At 37.6% G+C, this 18,297-nt stretch overlaps 1 protein-coding gene across 2 annotated transcripts in view; it reads left to right on the top strand.

Annotated features, from left to right (window-relative positions):
* Positions 1-18,297, top strand: part of FOCAD (focadhesin) — a 116,258-nt gene that overhangs the window by 70,539 nt on the left and 27,422 nt on the right. For both annotated transcript variants that reach the window (XM_068665959.1, XM_068665960.1), the window contains 5 exons: positions 10,667-10,759; positions 12,559-12,647; positions 13,634-13,675; positions 16,106-16,214; positions 17,294-17,410. In XM_068665959.1, the coding sequence (XP_068522060.1) occupies positions 10,667-10,759; positions 12,559-12,647; positions 13,634-13,675; positions 16,106-16,214; positions 17,294-17,410 (450 nt within the window). The remainder of the gene's footprint in view (positions 1-10,666; positions 10,760-12,558; positions 12,648-13,633; positions 13,676-16,105; positions 16,215-17,293; positions 17,411-18,297) is intronic.

Consider the following 18,297-nt stretch of genomic DNA (forward strand, 5'->3'; position numbering starts at 1 on the left):
CTTATTGCAGCTTTTCAATACTTAAAACGGGTTTAAAAAAGATGGAGAGCAACTTTTTGCACAGGCAGATAGTGATAAGACAAGGGGGAATGGCTTTAAACTGAAAGATGTGAGATTTAATTAGAGGTTAGGAGGAAATTCTTCACTCAGAAGGTGTTGAGTCACTGGAACAGGTTGCCCTGAGAGGTTGTGGATGCCCCTTCCCTGGGGGTGTTCAAAACCAGGTTGGACAAGGTCCTGGGCAGCCTGATCTAGTGGGTGGCATCCCCATCCATGGCAGGGCCATTGGCACTAGATGATCTTTGGGGTCCCTTACCATCCAATCCATTCTAGGATTCAATGGAAAGTTCATCTTTGAAAATTTCAGAGCAGTAAGACAAAATATGCAATTAAAGAGGACCTAGAAAAAAAAAAATCCTACTTTTTAGGCCAGTGAGAGGAGTTATTAAAACATGTATAAATGTATTATGTTCTTTTAAAGTTAATCAAAGAATTCGGTTAATAGGATCATTTTGTATTGCTGCAGAGATTAATTATGTGCATTTGAGGATGAATTTTCTGTTCACAAGGCATACATAACAATGTGTAAAATATGTGTCTGACATAAACAAGAGAGCACAGATGAATAATAATAATAATAATAATAAAACCTATAAAATTTATATTCCATCTTAGGCAGAATCTCCAGAAATGAAAATGTGTGAATAGCTGGGCATTTTAAAGGCTTTTGTCTACTCCCCACAGCAATATCAATTCTTGTTGTATTTTTCATGGATAGAAAAACTTAAACAGTTCCATGACTCACCCTTCCTCTGTTCTATATACTGTTAACTAGAGATTATTTGATGGTAGGCTATTTTGTATGAAAGAGAACAGGGTGGATCCCGTATCGAGACTGAACCAGCACTGTGTAATAAAAAGAACTGTTTCATGTTGTATATGATGCAGAAGTTGGAAGAGAGGGAATGAATGAGGTATGAGTTGCAGGTGGCAACTGTATATCATAGAATCATAGAATGTCCTGAGTTGGAAGGGACCCATAAGGATCATTGAGTCCAGCTCCTGCCACCACACAGGTTTGCCCCACTAGGTCCTGATATCCTGGTCTGCAACTGTCACACAACAAACCAGGAGCCAACGTGCTGCAGAGTTCCTTAAAGATGTTCATGGGACCACTGACAAAAAATCACTGTGTTATAATAATTATAATGTAGGGTTTGAGTTGGAAGCTTGCGTGCACATGGCTTGGGGAAATACCTATTTGCAAACTGAAAGACTGAGCACTTTTGTCTGTGATGGAAAACACACGGGAGCTGTGTTCTGATGCTGAGATGTGTTACCTTGACTCTCTCCTGGCTTTACTGTCATGTGCTGCTTCCTAGTTGTTCACATTGCATTTGTATTGGTTTAATCCCTTCGTCTCTTAGGAGCTAACCAGGCCGTTCCTTCTCTAGCAAAACCGTCTGCAACATAGCTTTCCCGAAGTTTTCAGACATACAGTATCACGTGTACCATGCTGAATTTGGCTTCTTCTGCCTAGGTCAGTTTTCCAGATCTGTCTTACCTGAACACTTGCACATGCTGGCATATACATAAAATTTATACCCTGCCAGAGGGATGTGATACAACATCTCATCATTTTGGGTCCTTCATACTGAAAAGAACACAGAAATTAATAATCGTATCTTTGGACCACAGTGACACCACATGGGTTGTGGTAGAAATTTAGACTAGACGGTGCGCAGACAAAAGCCAGTCTGCACCAGATGAACTGTGATTTAGAAATCCCTCCCTGTGCTGCTTAATGAAGGTAGTGTCAACAGGCTTGTAAAGTACCTTAGGTGCCAAGACCTCCCTTCCTACCCCCCAAAAAAAGTAATGAGAGATCTTAAGGCATCTAATCAAGTATGCAAATTTAATAGATGTATTTTGCATTAACCTCTTTACTACTAAAGAATGAAAGCATAAACTGGAGATGATATCCCTCACCATGAGAGGAGCATGCAGATAAATTCATGAATGTTTTCTAACTGCTTGCATGCTGTAGAGGAGGGCAGCCCGGAAGGTCCACAAGAATATTGACAAGTGTCATTGGAGCAGATTCAAATTAATGAGTAATGAATGAAGTGTAGGCTTGCATAGAATCCAAAAATAAAAGCTTTGCCAGCTGAATAGTTGCTTCATGTAGTGGGACCTGGGTTCAGTGACAAATATTCTGGAGAAAAATAGACATTTAATTATATGATAATAAAAGACATGTATTAAAGCATTACATAAGCAGAATTACAGTGTTGTGAAGGTCAGTTCTGCTGTTCTTTTGATTCTGAATACTGGATTTTTTGAGCCTTGTGAGTCATATGTCCTTCCCCAACAAATAAACTACTGTTTTGTAAACACTCAGCTGTTCCCCTACTAAAACATCGATTAAAATCTCTGGTAAAAATTAAAATGATGTGTTTATATACTAGCACTGATTTAAAACTTCCAGCAGCTCAGCAAGAACTGACCTTTCGTGAGCTAGCAAATTATCTTTTGAATCATAGAAACACAGCCTTAAAATGATTTGTTATGACAAAGCATATTTTATGTGAATTTGGTGAACTACAGTTTGTAAGATTTTAAGATACTTAATGTAATATTTCTGTCTTGAGTCATCATCATATATTCATGTGAAAGTCAGTTTATTCAAGGTGTAGTAAAACTAAAAAGAAACTGAAGTTTGTTTAAAATACATAAATACTAACCATCTTAAAGCAATCTTAACTGTACCCTTTTGGTGATAATTCTTAAATATAAAATTTAAACTAAAATGTATTTTTAGTTCTTTCAGATCACATGCCTTTTAAATACAAAAAATATTTTCTTTCCTTCGTTTCCTTGTACATATAAACAGATGGAGTTAATGTTTTCAGGTAAAAGGTATTTGGATCACTGACTAGAACAGAAGTCAATTCCTAAGCTCATCTGACTGATTTTCATGCTTTTTAGTATTAATTTATTTGTCAGTGTTCTTATGGGGAGCAGATTTTAATGGTAAAAACAAAGAGCTTAAATTATAAAGCTTAATAGTAGTGGCATTGGTCTACAAAGACTATGTCAGTAGTACCTAATCTTTGCTTTGTGCACTGGCCAAAGGAATTAACTGTTTCTATGAAGTCATTGCTTCAGATTTCAACACAGCACATTAAACAGTTGTGGGTTTTTTTATAGGTTTAAGTTACTGGAATGTCATTTCATTGCTACTGCTCTGACTTTTTTTTCTCTTACAGTTAGAGGCATTTTAAGCTACAAAATAAAAAAATTAAAAAAAAAAAAAAGCATTTTATTAAAAAGAGGTCTTATAGTTGCCTCTAAAGCATTGCAGTCAGCATAAAGTTCCAAGAAAATTGTCACATGCATGTAAATGCTATGAAATGAGAATTGCTTGGGAGATAGCAAACATCCCCTTATTTAACCTGTGGAATTTCTCAGCAGTTGTCATTTCCTTAGTTAGGGAATAGCAGTCATCAGTATAAACACCATAGTGGGATAATTAGGTTTGTGTCTGTTCACTGATTGGATGTGAACTCACAGAATATGAGTCTGCAGGTTGCATATCTGTCTGGATCTCTGTGTGCTTAGTTGTCATTATTGCACCTAGATTTTTGAATACTGTGACACTGGATGCTGCTTGAGGCAACCTGTTTTAATTTTCAGAGATTTGTTATGTGTAAAAGTATGATTCATGAGATTGTGGGGAAAAAAAAAATAAGATTTGTATGCAGTGGAAAGAATTTCTTCATGTGTGTTTTAAAGTCTGTAAACCATACAATTAATGCAGACCTGTTTTTAGCTCCCATTCAAATCTATCAGCAATAACAGTAAGGAGGCAACTTACGGTTAAACCTTAATGGGCTAGATGGTTTCTATTTTCTGTGTTATCCTAGATGAAGGATTGGAGACAGCAGTAACATCTGTCAGAATGGTCAGATGAGGGATGAGACACAGAAGGGTGTTTTTAATGTTCTTTGAACCGGTATCTCATGGGAGGCAGAACATACGTTCAGTAGACGGTGGTGCATTTGAAATCTGTATTTCTCTTTCTCGGTCACTAGTGACCTGAGAGAGGAAGACCATCATTCCCCCAGAAATGGAGATGTTAGATTGCTTATTAAACACAGCTTATTAAACTCTTGTTGAAAGGACTTTTAAAGTTACTGTAATCACACTGGTCAGAAGTCACCTAGGTAATGTGTTTTCTTTGTTTTCTTTAAGGCTATCTGGACCATACTGTGCAAGAAATCTGAGGTTTATCACAGTCACCTGGGCTAGATTAGCCAGTAATTACTTGCAAGTGTTTCAGCCTTTGGAGTAATTCTTTGTAAGGATTTTGGGGAATAATCTCTTAACAGCTTCACTTACCTTTCAAAAATGAATGAGGATGAAGAGTCACATGTTCACACCATGCACCATGTGTTTTGATGGTTCTATGAATGTATGTTTTGCATTAAAGGAAATAAAGCTGTTAGGCCTTCAGCTAGCTACAAAGCTTTTATTTCTCTAATAGAGGTGAAGAGAACAGTTTATGCTACATACAAAAATCACGAGGCAGCCTGCTTTTGGCACACAAATGTGGTAAATAGTGGCTTTGACAGTCTGAAGTGGTGAAGTGTTTTTAACATAAGAGGGGAGGATAGTCTTGCCTGTGTATGTTTATCAATATTGAAGTGCTTGCTCTGTGTTGGAAATCAAGTACTTATATACATATATATAATAATTAACACTTGTAGGCACAATTGCACAGTTGAGTATTACTGGTGAATTGTATAATGTTAAAATACTGCTCAACAAATGATCATGTTAAGTACTGTGCATACTCACAGAACAAGTCTTATGAGGAGCAGCTGAGGGAGCTGGGGTTATCTAGCATAGAGAGAAGAAAGCTGGGGGAGACCTTATCTCTCTGTCACAACTACCTCAAAGAAGGCTGTGGTGGGATAACAGTCAGTTTCTTCACACAGAATCATCTAGGTTGGAAGAGACTTCCATCCCAAGCAACAAGTGATAGGACAAAAGGGAATGGCCTCAAGTTGCACCAGGGGAGGTTTGGGAAAAACGGAAGTATTTTACAAAAATGTCTTCACTGAAATGGTTGTGAGGTGTTGGAGCGAGCAGGCTGCCCAGCAAAATAACTGAGTCACCATCCCTAGGACTATTTAAAAGACATTTAGATGTGGTGCTTATAGCCATGGTTTAGTGGTAGCCTTGGCAGTGCTAAGTTAACAGTTGGACATGATGATCTCAGAGGTCTTTTTCAACGTAAAGGATTCTATGATTCCAAGAAACATCCTCAGTTTTTATTTTAAGGGCATTCATTAGGTGTGCTGTGATGATGTGAACCTTCAAGCAGTGAAGTGGAAAGCTCCTTCTCTATCTTTCCTGGTTTGATTTTAATGTAATCAGGAGATTCGAGGACTTATTCAAACCTTGTCCCTGAAGCACTTCAAGATGGTAATTGGATTTTCTAGAACACAATTCTCTGTAGTGTATTCATCTGTGCCTAGGTACTTCAGTGGATGTGTGGTCTTTCTACTCTGCTGGCAGCTGAACTCTGTCATAGCTTCTCTCTCATTCTCCCTCCTCAAAGGAAGAGGAGGAGAAAATGTAATGGAAGAGAGGACTCAAGGGTTGAGATGAGGACAGGTAGATTGCTCACCAATTATTGTCATGGGCAAAACAGAATCAAGGAGAGAGACTAGGGAGATTAATATAATTTAATACCTATCACTAGCTGAGCAGCACACTGAGAAACTAAAAGCAAACTAAAAACACCTTTCCCCTACCCACCCTCTTCTACCTCCTCCCCCTGGTTTGTGAAGGGGAACAGGGAAATGGGGGCTGTGGTCAGTCCCTGACGCTTCATCTCTGCTGCTCCTTCATGGTCACTCTGCTCCACGTGGGGTCCCTCCCATGGATGCCGTCCTTCCCAATTTGATCCTGCTGGGGCTGCCCACAGACAACAGTTCTTCAAGCACAGCTCCCACACGGCTCTGTACCACAGGGTCCCCAGGAGCAAACTGCTCCAGCACAGGTCCCCTATGGCAACAGCTGCCCCCAGACCCTCTGCTCCTGCATGGGCTCCTCTCCATGGGCCGCAGCCTCCTCCAGGTCACATCCACCTGCTCCACCGGGGGCTCCTCCACCCACGGGCTGCAGCGCAGAGATCTACTTCGCTCTGCTTCTTCAATGACTGGTGTCTGCAGTAATGTTTAGCTCTCATATTTTCTCACTCCTCTCTACCAGCTGCTGTTCTGCAGCAATTTTTGTGTTTGTTTTGTTTTGTTTCTAATCCACGTCTTTAATCTGCTCTCCCAGGGGCCCAACCAGTCTCTCTCACAGGCTCAGCTCTGGCCAGCAGTGGGTCCCTTTTAGAGCCAGCTGGAGCTGACTGACCTGACATGGGGCAGCTGCTGGGCTCTTCTCACTGAGGGACATCCCTTCAGCTCCTCTGCTACCAAACCCTTGCCATGTAAACCCAATACAGGACGTAAATTCAGATTATGGACTACTTTGTGCTGGCTTCCAGTAATTGGAATTCCACTATTAATAATTCCATTATTCCGCTAATATTGAATGCGTCTCCTACAGCGATGAAACAGTGTTCAGGAAATAAGTTTGCTGACAGGTTTTTGTGAAGCTTCTCCTCAGTATAACATGGTGTAGAGAAGGACAAGGAAGAGAGGCAAGTGTTTTCACACAAAAGAATACTGGGAAGAGTGGTTGGAAGTGTATGCATAGAAGTATGTTAACGAAGACCCTCTGAGCAAAATTTAAGAATCAAAGAGATGCTACTTCACTTCTTCATTGATATGGAAATGTAATGCTAGTCTTATTTATGAAATCACTGGTGCCACACTTTATATGTCCCCTATGTGAGAAGGGCATTTAAATACATGCCAAGACACTTAATTAACATGATTAATGTCTCAAAGACGATTTCCATAGCCACACATTTGTTAAAGAGATGATCTGAACCTAGGGACTATCTGAATTGATAAGGTTTTCTAGGTAGGAACCTATTGTGTTGTAAAGAATGCATTGTAATTCCCATTCTTTCTGCACAATAAACGATTTTAAAATGGGTCATAAATATTGGTATCACAGTTTCTAAGTCCTGAAGTTTGCTCTTTAAGCAGTATTATCTTTACTAGATACCCAGGGAAACAATAGAAACAGGGTTTATTTCACTGTTACCTAAACTTGTTTTGTGTGCCCTCTGCTGGCACACTCATTACCAAACAAGTGAACAATATATACAAAGATTTGTGGCAATACAAAAGGATTTGTGAAAGAAAACTCATCCAGATCTTGTCATGATGTTTGATTTTTATTGGGAGTGCTTTTTTTAGTCTGAAATGACTTTCCACTCTTGCAGAAGAGTCCACATCTTGTGCCATGTGTGTTCACTAGTGCTGACGTACAGGAGCAGCATCTCCCATGGTTTGTCAGAGCTCCCTCTCCTGGATTTGGCCACCAAAGTCTCTGCTTGTGTTGTCTTTTCAAGGAGATGTGTCCTGAAGGTTTTAAGCATTGTTCAACAAGAATAGATTACTATCACCTAATTCAAAGTGTTTTTGATTGCTTCAAATATCAGGCTGTAACTCTTCCTTGAAAGCTGCTTGACAGTCTGATATGGCTATACTGACTCCTAAGAACATCCATGGACCAGGTGTGGCAGGGTTTCACAACCACTTACAGGTGGTTCAAAAGTCTCCTGAGCATTTTTCCCTTTCCCACCCCAACACTGTCTTCTTACACATAAATTACACTCTAAAAAGAATCTGAATTTTGCTAATGTTCAGCTTTGTCTATGCTTGCCTAGTGTTAGTCAACCAAGTTAACCAATGCTTAATGCAGCCATTATTGTGTGTTCACTGATAGAGGAAAAGTAAAAACAACTGGTATTCTGTACTGAAAAAGGGGGTGTCAACACAGTTTGTGATAATCTTTAGCATCATGTCCAGTCATTTTCAGTATTAGATGATTTTTACTTTAGTGTTCTTTGCTTTGTGGTGCTACTGTGTCTTCTGTCTTCCTCTCATTCCCCATGTTCATAAAATGAAAAAAGTTAATTCATCAAGAGCTGCTCAGCTGTTCCACTGGTCATTGAGTACATCTACAAATTTTAGGTAAGATGTACTGCTAATGCATTCCTGATCGGACCATGTTAAATGCAACAACAGACATTAAGCTGTCTTTTTCCTATGGGAGCAGCTCAGGTGTTTTGAAGGCCTGTTCTTTATCTGCTGGACAAGTGTAGATTATGTGATGAATTTCGTAGATGTACGTTCAGATTTGTCTGGTTTCTTGCTGAAGTCTAAATTAGTTTCAGACTGGAGGCAAAGTGTGAGATTGATGCTTCTGCAGATTCTGTGGGAACTTAACACAAATAATTCTGACTGGAGCCTGGGCTACTCAGCAACTTGCTGAAGAAGTTGATACGCAGAGGTGAGACAGGATCTGTGAATAAAATTTTGGCTAGTGTTAATAAAATAGTGCATGAATAAAAAGGACTAGTGTTATCGAAGCATTTAAATATGAGATGTGTTTTTCTGCAGGGTGTTTTTCTGTTGGCTTTGGGGTAGAGTATGTCCTCTCTTTTGGTTGATTTTGGATTGTATTTACTTGTGTAGGAATATTAGTGCTTACTTGTAACTATTTTAACTTCACATGGTAACAATAGCCATGGAGCTTTAACATAGTCCTTTGGGTTTTGTTATAAGATCCATGTAAAAAAGTAATGTTATTTGCTTTATGTAGACCATGAGGGGCATAAAACAGAGGAAGTGAGAGAGAAAGATGTAGGAAAATAATTAACAGGTGAGGCAAGTTCATTTGTTTATCTTGATTGACTGTTGTGTACAGAGGAAGTCACTGGAGCACAGCAGAGAAAGGGGACTTTTGCATACCTTGAGACATGGAGTGTTTTCACATGTTGAACAGTTGCTAGTCTTCATAATAAATCAGGAGGAATAAAAAAAAAAAAAAAAAAAGGAGAAATAGTAATCTTGCCAGGTTTAATCCCAGAAGGTTCTTTGCTTTAGGCTTTGCACTATGTTTGATCATAGCTACAGGATGAGTTTTTCTGTAACTCAGAAAGCCTAGTGTGTTCCTTTAATTTAGAAGTGAAAAGTGCAGGCCTTAGACAGTGACTACTGTAATATATCCATCCCATCTCACCTCAGCCTGACATGTTTGCATTTCCATTATTAAAAACTTGTTACCCAGGAAACTGCTGAGGTTAAATAACTCGTTTCCAGTGGATTGATGATGATTGTGATGACATTTTTTCATCTTCTTGGTAGAGGCAGACAGTAGAAATAATTGAGTGGTATCAACAAAAATCAATTTTTTATTTCCAATGAAGAATACAAGGAGACAACATTGCAGCACCATTGCTTCTGTTACAGAGCTTTTTTCTTTCTTTTTTTTTTTGTGGCTTTGAAAACATGGCTATTTAAAAGGTGAGAACACCTTAACTCCTTCCTTCTTTATTTTAATAAAAAGTTGCTGCAATTAAAACAGTTATGGAGTGAGAAAAAAAAAAAAAAGACTATGCCAATTTATTTGTTTTGATGCACATTTTTGTGGATTCATGTAGTTTGATTTATAAATTCCATGATGCGCAAACTGGTGGAGAAGGTGCATATGGCACATACCTGAGGTCTGGAAAAAGTTTTTTGTGGCTTTGAATTTGTAGCCCATTGTGTTTAATCTACTACTGTAGTTAATAAGCTATCAGTAGCTAGAAAATGGTTTCTTATTGAGATCACCCAACTCATTTTTGTTTTTCAACATGTTCTGAAAATGTCTTTAAGTCACTGTTTGTTATAGTACTTACTGGAGAGAACAACCTTGAGTTCCCATGGACTGTGCACATACATCAGATTGTACAGCTCACTGTTTGAGTCATTCTCTTTTTGTGAAGCAGAAACTGCCATGTCTGTGTGAGATTTGGAGGTAGGCAGGGACAGCTGTTCTGTATTTATTTAAACTGTCCTTGAGGTAGTGTTGTTTTCTTCCAGTTAATTCTAAAATGGTGTTTCCTAGAAAGAAACTTTACAACTCCTTTGTTTATTATTTTTTTAAAAATAATTTTCCTTAAAGGAAGTTTGAATTATGTACTTGGACATAATTATACCAACCCTAGTTATTTATAGTGATCCCTTTTCAGTAGTCTCCCCAGTATTTAGGTTGTCATCTAAATGCATTTATTATTCACATCTGTTTAAAACTTTTAAAGCAACTAAGATTTACAAGAGCGATCACAAGCATAAACTGCTCTGTTATCCTTGTTATGTATGCATTTTTGTCTACCAGTGCTACCATACTGTTGTGCTTATTGTCATGTGCAATTCCAGTGCTCTCTCTGGGATCAATTATCTAGTGATCTATCTGAAGCAAATAGTTTTGGCTGACCTGGGTAATGAAGTTGCAAAGTAACTTGATGTGGGTAAAACCAGGAAGGAGAATAAAATATGTTACCTGTTTTTCTTTTATACAGCCATGTATACTGTCCATTGGGCATTACCAAAATACTGTCTGCAAACCACAGGTCGGAAAACATATGTTCAGTATACATTAGACTTGCAGTAATCAATTCTACCCTTTCTCGTGTGTTGCACAGGTTAACATTCAACCTTCTGAATGGCATCGCTCTATACTACTGCCACAGTCCTGGTTAGGATTCATGAGTCGAACCTACAATGCAGTCCTACAGGTAATTCTGAGGTACAAAATACTGTGCATCCTAATGTTCATTCAAGCTGTATGGATTTTCATTTCTAACAGCAAGAGCTTCAATCATCAGTGCAGGTAATAAAAATTTAAAAGTAAAGCTTTATGTATTTAATGCAAATTATGAAAAGAAAATAAAAATTGAGTTTTCAGGCAGCACAGTCTGAGGTGCTTTGTACAAGTATAATTTCTGCTCACAGTTCTGGTTCTTGCAGCCTTTTTCCTATGTGAAGTACCACTAAGGTCAGTTCCAATTGCAGGTGACTTTTTAGAATGGTAAATTTTGTCTAGACTTCTGTTCTATTATTTTGGATAGGAATTTTCCAATAATGGTACCACAAAATGATCACAAGCTACTGAGAAATCATTAGTTGAATATAACTTCTCTTACTCAGCATGTAATGTTATCATATTGTAAGGACTCATCTTTGATTCTTCCAACTGATCTAATGATAGGGAGTATAGGAAATACCTTAAAACTGCTCTTTCATTAGGTTATCTGACCTGGTAGATAGAGCAATGTTGTTTTTTGTTTTTTTTTTTTTTTCAGTAGAAAAATGACGTAAAAACTAGTGACAAATTGCTCCCTTATAGAAGTCTTCCTTTGTACTGTTTCATACTGTTTATGTTTCCAGGTCACATCAATGTTTTTCAGTATGAGCAGCTCAGGGTGCTGAGCAAAACAGAAGCTCTGACTGTTCCTTTGCTATGCAGTAAAACATATGCAGAGGTTTGTAGAGTCTGTGCTGGGTTATCCAAGCATACTCTTCACAGTTCACCAAAGTACTTTTTTTGAGGATTTTTTTCTTTTGGACATCTGGAAGTTCTCCTGTCTTTAGTACGTCTACTCAAATGATTAAGCACTTGTGCCAATTTGCACGTTCAGAATGATTGGGAACTCAGCTTCATGATGATCCTGCAGTTCTTGATTTAGTCCTGAAATTAAGCCAGTGTTCACTTGTTTGGGAGTATTGCAATAGATTTAAACATACTGCAAAGCCAAGGAATTTCTCATTGAAGGTTATGCTTCTGACAGCAGGGCATAATTTTTCTGCAGCTGTCTCTATAGTCATTGTATCATACCTGTCGCTTTAGTCTCTGGGAGTGGACAGTCACCTTCTGAGTGACATCTATATTTGGAGGATTGACAATCTTTTATTCTCAGGTTTTTATGAAACACAGCTTATGTGTCTATTTTTCACTTAAGGCTTAATAAGCAACTGAAGAGCAGCAACTGATAACCCTAACAAAATGAGCTGTATTTGTCTCAAGGTTTGAGAATGAGCATAAGGCAAAGCTGCTTAATAAGTTTAGATAACACATGTGGCCAGAATCCACGTAACCTCCTTTGAGGTACAGAATAAACTGTAGTAGAAGGAGGCTGAGATTATAAGAAGGAAAAGGATGAGGAATTATTTTTTAAGTAGTGAATCAAGAAAGTAATTTTTTTCTCTCAGGACCCATTTCAGGTGCTAGGCTTCTCTATTTCATTCCCTGCTTGTACACTCTCCACTCCCAAAGGAAGCTTTTCTCTTTCCATAAATCTCTCAGTATCTGTGACCATTTGTGCCATCTGCAGGTGCTTTTCTCGCTCAATTCTTTTATTTTTTATTTTATTTTCTTATATATTATAGTGGGATCCCATGTCAAGAACAATGGGGGACACTTACAAAGTAGCAATCAAGGGAAAGGTTACAATTGTTACCCAAGTGTTCCCTGAAAAAATCTTAACATCGATTGGCCATGTAAGGTCTACTTACGACTTATGCTATGATTCTGCAGGGGAGACAAGCAAAGTTGGAGATGGACTTAAAGCAGGGAAAAGAGGATCTTGAAGATGTACAGTACAAGCAGTTTACAGCATGGCTCTGGTAAGGAATTGCCTGCCTGCTCTTTACAATTTGTAATGGCAAGTGAGGGGGCAGAAGGTGTAGACTTTAGTGTTAATGCTTTATTGTGTAAGTACTATGTAATTCTACGTTGATATTTGTCAAGTTGATGTCAGTGTTTCCAGGCTAAGTGGGTTTGAAACAGCATACTTAGATGGAAACCCTGACTGAATTTCTTTTAATGCCTGAGTAACATGTATCTCGGTGGATATGAATCTGTTTTATGAGGCATGCATTTTTAGACCTCTAATAATGTGTTATGGAACTGTGATTGGAATGTATCCTTTTGTGTAGGGTGACAGTCATGGCCAGGATTTATGGATAGGTATTGTATGTTGTGGTGTACAAGATCTCTTTCCTCACCAAAACCTGACTAAGTAGAAGATTCACTGCATCTCTGCTTCTGTCTGAATGTGAATGTAAAACTAAACAAATACAGAAAGTAGCCTATTATAAATTGAGTACAGTCATATGTACAAAATTCCAACTACTCCTTTTGCTTTCGTTTAAATGGATTCAGTTTTCTACAGTCCTTAATAGCATAACTGTCCATAGTTGGTTCCAGGAGAATGACAAGTGTTGTATAAATTGTTACAGTTGTCCATTGTAAAACATTCTCATTTTATTATGCCAAGACATAGTGTGGTGATTTGGATGCCTATGTGTAACAGTGCAAAGAATAGATTTATGACTGTTGAATAAATCTGCATTTTGCAAAAAGTAGTATGAAACCAAATAAGGGCCATTTACAAAGCACTGGTAGTGCAAATTAGCATGAAGGAACATTGAGTGTTAGTTGAGCACTTCTATGATTTTAATACCTGTGATTAATTTGTGCGAAGCCTTCTAATAGCAATTTGAGATAACTGTTGACCTAGAATGGGCACATGTAAGGCACAAAAGGAAATCAGCTGAACTCTTGCTGTAATAAAACAATGTGGTCTAAATTTGTGCTGTTTCTGTTGCAGGGTCAGAGATATGTTGACTGATGTCATCAAAGGTGCTTCAAAGTAAGAGCTACTTATTTGTCACAGATGAGAATGAGTTCTGTTTTGTGGCAGATGATGCAAAATATTTCCCACAACAGATTGTCTACCAATTTCATGTTTTCACATGACTGCTGCTCAACAAAGGAACTCATCCTCACCTTGTTATTTGAGCATCTTACCGCTGCCTTTGTCTATTAGAAAGGCTGTTGGGTAATATTTTGAGTAAAGACTGTATGGTACTGTAGTCTCTTCTTTTTTAAACAGCAAACTCTGTCTGCCTCAAATTGCTTTGTGTATATAGAAATTGGCTGGTCTGTAGTGTACCAGTAGCCTTTCAAAACTATCCCAGTTTCTGTTAAGGTCCTGTGTCTGGAAGCCCACAAAGTCAAGTAATTACATGTTTTCAGATTGTAACAAGGTTGTTAATTTGATATTAGAATTGGCACGTGGCTTTCAGGCAGGAATGCGTGCCTTAACCTTCCTTCGTATGGTAGCTTGACTTTCTCCTATCACTCTCCGCTAGCAGCTTTCTTCTTATGCTTTGCCCTTGGTTAGCCTGAAATTGACCACTTGCACCAGGTTAAGGAAAAGCATTAAAAGCAGTGATTCCTCAGAACATCAAGTGCTTATAAATCATAAAAATGTCATCCATGGAAGAGTTACAGTGAAAACTCATTTCAGTGTATTCTTGTAAATGAGGAAAAGGTTACTTTGTCATGCTTCTGTGAGCTGAAGGCTCTGGATATTTTAATCAAGATTTTCTATAAGGGTTTAATCTCTCCTGCCTTTTTTAACTTACTATTGTTCAGGTATTTCTAGCTGCTCAGTTTTCTTGCATATCAGCCCATCTTGAAAGGATTCAGCTAAGAAGGGATGAAACTGGGATATCTGTTTGATATTTTAGCTACTCAATAAATACCTGTGTTAAGATAACGTAGCAGCAAGAGATAAAGGAGGAATAAAATAATAATCATATTACTTAGTACTTATATGTTTACAATTATTAATAAATTAAACATATAAAAATCAATATATATATTCTGTGTCTCAGAGTGAAAGCTATGATTTTAGTTGTAAAAGTTCATTAGCAAAACTAATTCAGGTGGTAGCATTTTGCAGATTTGGGAGGAAGTGGTACATTTTCTTTAGGTAACAGGAGAAGGATTTCATGTACATAGGCCATGTCTCTAGAAAGAACTTCTTTTGTTTACTGACTTTCTTCTAAGAAAATACTTTATTTGTTCCATATTTTCATTAAAGAACAAGGCACTGCTCCTTTTATTTCTAGGATTTGTTGTTAGTATGATGTTTTTTACCACATTAAATTTACAGCATCCAGCCTTCATGAATGTATAGATTCAGAAATTCCTGTCAGTATGAGGTGCGTTACAAAGTGTAGCCTCTTAGAAGCTGATAATAACAACAACAAAAAAAAAAAGACTGTAGCATAAATTAGGAAATGACTTAAGGCAAGAGGTAGGGGGAGATTTCAAAGAAGTTAACTAAGCATCTGATTGTAATTATCTGTAGTTCTTGTATCTGAAATGATATACTTTTAGTGTTTGAAGCAGGAAAGGTCAATGATATTCCAATGAGATATGTGTCTTTAAAAAATAATAATAATAACCTGCAACATATTTTTATTGTGAAAATGAAATCTTTAGATCTGGAAGCAAATGCCTAAATTTGCAAGTGTGTAATTACAGCAACAGACAAGAAAGTTTTCAGAAATGCAGGACTAATGCAGAAAGTATAACACACCATGTATTAGTCTAGTGTAAGGCTGTCATCAGTGGTCTACTACAGTTGTATCGGTCAGATGCTATTATTATAAAACATCTAAGATGGCTCTAGCAGAATTATATTGTGACATGTTTTTCTGGGAATTATGAGAAATGGGCATCTTTCTTTTCATGAAACTGAATATAGTTATATTTTTCTTGAGTTCCTTTTAGGAAAAAGTAAAGGCTTGCACTGCAGTCAAAGTCATTACTCTTTGAAACCAGTTATTTCCCACGATATGATTGTTTCATAACATAGGAATGTTTAAAAAAAAAAAAAAAAAGTTTAAACTGAGATTGCAGTGATGGTTTCTGTGCTAAAACTCTGCTACTGTGTACTGTGAAGTGACACCTTGCCTGTCTAGCAGCCTCTACTTGGAGAGCTTTTTGTGTTATCCTGTCTAGAGATGGTACAAGATAAGATCAATTGATGCATTTCTGTGAGTGCATGTGCTCTGCCAGATGGCAGAACTTCTTTTAGTGGCAGCTAAAAAGGCTTTTGCTTGTGTATTTATTTGTGTATGATAGGTTATACATAGAAGACAGTCCAGTAAAGTTGCTAGGAGCAAGTGCTTGCACTTGTAGCATAACTTGCCTTTATTGAGACACATATTTTGCTGCTGGCATGTCTGTCATGCCTCTTGATTGTTCTTTGTCTTTTTCTGTCCAGAGACAGTCCAGTGGTGAAAGGAAACTCTATTTTAGCCTTAACTGGTCTTGCAGTTGCTGTAGCCAAATATGAAAGCAGCCTTTCCTCAGACAATGAAGGAATGCCTGAGGTAAGTCAATCTGGGAAAGAAATTCTTAGTGGAATGTGATGAAGCAATATCACCAGGTGTGTTTGAGGGGATCGTAAGTGGTTATGAAGTCCTTCACACTTTGAAGGTCTAATTTCATCCTGTTCGGTGAATGTCATCTAGTAATTGCTGTGTGATCCATACAAAAGTAACTTGATTTCAGTCAGAGAAAGTAGGCACCTTCTCACAAGAAACACACTGGCTTTGACAGATCAGATAGAAATGTAGTGAGCACTGAAGCCCAGCCAGTTTCTTTACTTACCTTTTAATCTTATACCGCAGAGTGTTTTAGGGTGGCATAGTAAATATACTCACTGTTTTTGCATCAGCACAGTGTCTCATAAATTTACAGTAACTGTAAGGTGCCATCTTTTGGTAGCAGCAGTGGAACTATGCATTACATTATCACATTTTTTTGTGACAGGATGAGTTGAGGTTGCTGATATTTTTTGCTTGTGAGAAGCAGCATAAGGCATGTTTTCTAACACCTATTATTGTTGGCCAAACCTGTAAAAGATTGTGTGGGGAGAAATAGTCTTGGTTTTTAAATGCCTTTTATCAGCTTCTGTGTGGTAGCTACCTTAGCAGAATTTAGGTTTTCCTGTCAGATTTCAATAGATTAAAATACTTAGTCTAGATATCCTTGGCAAGTGTTTCACTTTGCAACCAAACTATAGTTACTCAGATAGCCGTGCTCAGTTTCTGTGCCTACATTAAATTTATATTTTGGGCCAAGAGGATTCATAAAAGCTGTAACTTACTAAAAAGATTAAAGAATTCAGAGTTGTTAATGGAACGTGTTTTGCGTTTTTTTTTCTTTTCCTGCTTTTATTGTGAGGCTCTCTGACAGCTGTCATTTTCTTTAACTGAATAATCTGATCAAAAGTAGTGTCTGGAGGGTCAGAGTTGTCAAATCATGCTAATTTCTGTGCCTAGGGATAGTAAGATCTCATTCTGGATGGATCATAAGTGGAACATCAGCTGCTGAACTTCTATTTGGGTAAAGCCTGATTTAAGAAAAAATAACAATGAACATTTGGGTTTGTTTTTTTTTTTTGCAGACCGAACCTGATTTTCTTCCTACACAACAGTGGATTTATATGGTTATAGAGACCCTCTTTAGTATTGTGAATAGCCGCTATCAGGCTAAAGGACAAGTCTTCCCATGGTTCTACCAGGTATGTGCTATGGTATTAAAGATGGGAGCATATACCTGCATTTTATACCTCAAATACTTAGTCTGGAGTTCTCTGGTTCTGTTTGCCCAGTAGTAGCTGTAATATAGAATATTTTTTTTTCTTTCCTTCCGTTACTTTTGCATTGGGTTTTTGTCCTAATTACAAAGGTAATAAAAATTATATGAGAAGATAATACCACATAAATGAAGGAATTTTAAAAAAACAAACAAACACAACAGAATGTTCTACAAACAACCTTCTAACAGGAACAGACTCTTCTCATACAACAATATCAAATTCTTGAGTGATTCTGAGAGTATGCCTTAGGGCTCTGAAGTTTAGACTTTCTCAAAATCTAATAGTTACAGAGCCAGCGATTCTCATCTTACAATACCACTTGAACCCCTGAGGACTAGTACAAATTGTCATGAGTGCTTGCTGTGTGATAACTGGCCTGAAATTCTCAAGCAATAGAAGTATCAGGCAGTTTTTAAATAGGACGTGGAGATACTCCTAAAAGCCTGTTATAGATTTTAAAGAATAGGTATTGCTAACTCTTGACTGTGGTCAAGATGACCAGATTGGAAATTTTTTGTATTGCGGATACAGGAGGGGGGGTATGTGTCCTACAAGAACAAATACGAGCCAGCTAAAGTATCTTGATGTTTTCTAACCTGAACATTATTAAATGCATTCATGAACTGCCTTTAGTCCAGTCAGTGAGATGTTGGTATCTCCAAAGTCAAATCACTAAATCAAATGGAGTGTTAAATAAATGCTAGACTGGCTGGATGCAAAAAGATTGAAGTACTTGGTTGGCTTTAGCAGTTTTTGCTGATTTTTTTTTATGACTTTTGTCTTTGGAAACAATGTTGTTTAAAAAAGGT

This window comes from Anas acuta, chromosome Z (assembly GCF_963932015.1).
Source record: "Anas acuta chromosome Z, bAnaAcu1.1, whole genome shotgun sequence".
NCBI classification, from domain to species: domain Eukaryota; kingdom Metazoa; phylum Chordata; class Aves; order Anseriformes; family Anatidae; genus Anas; species Anas acuta.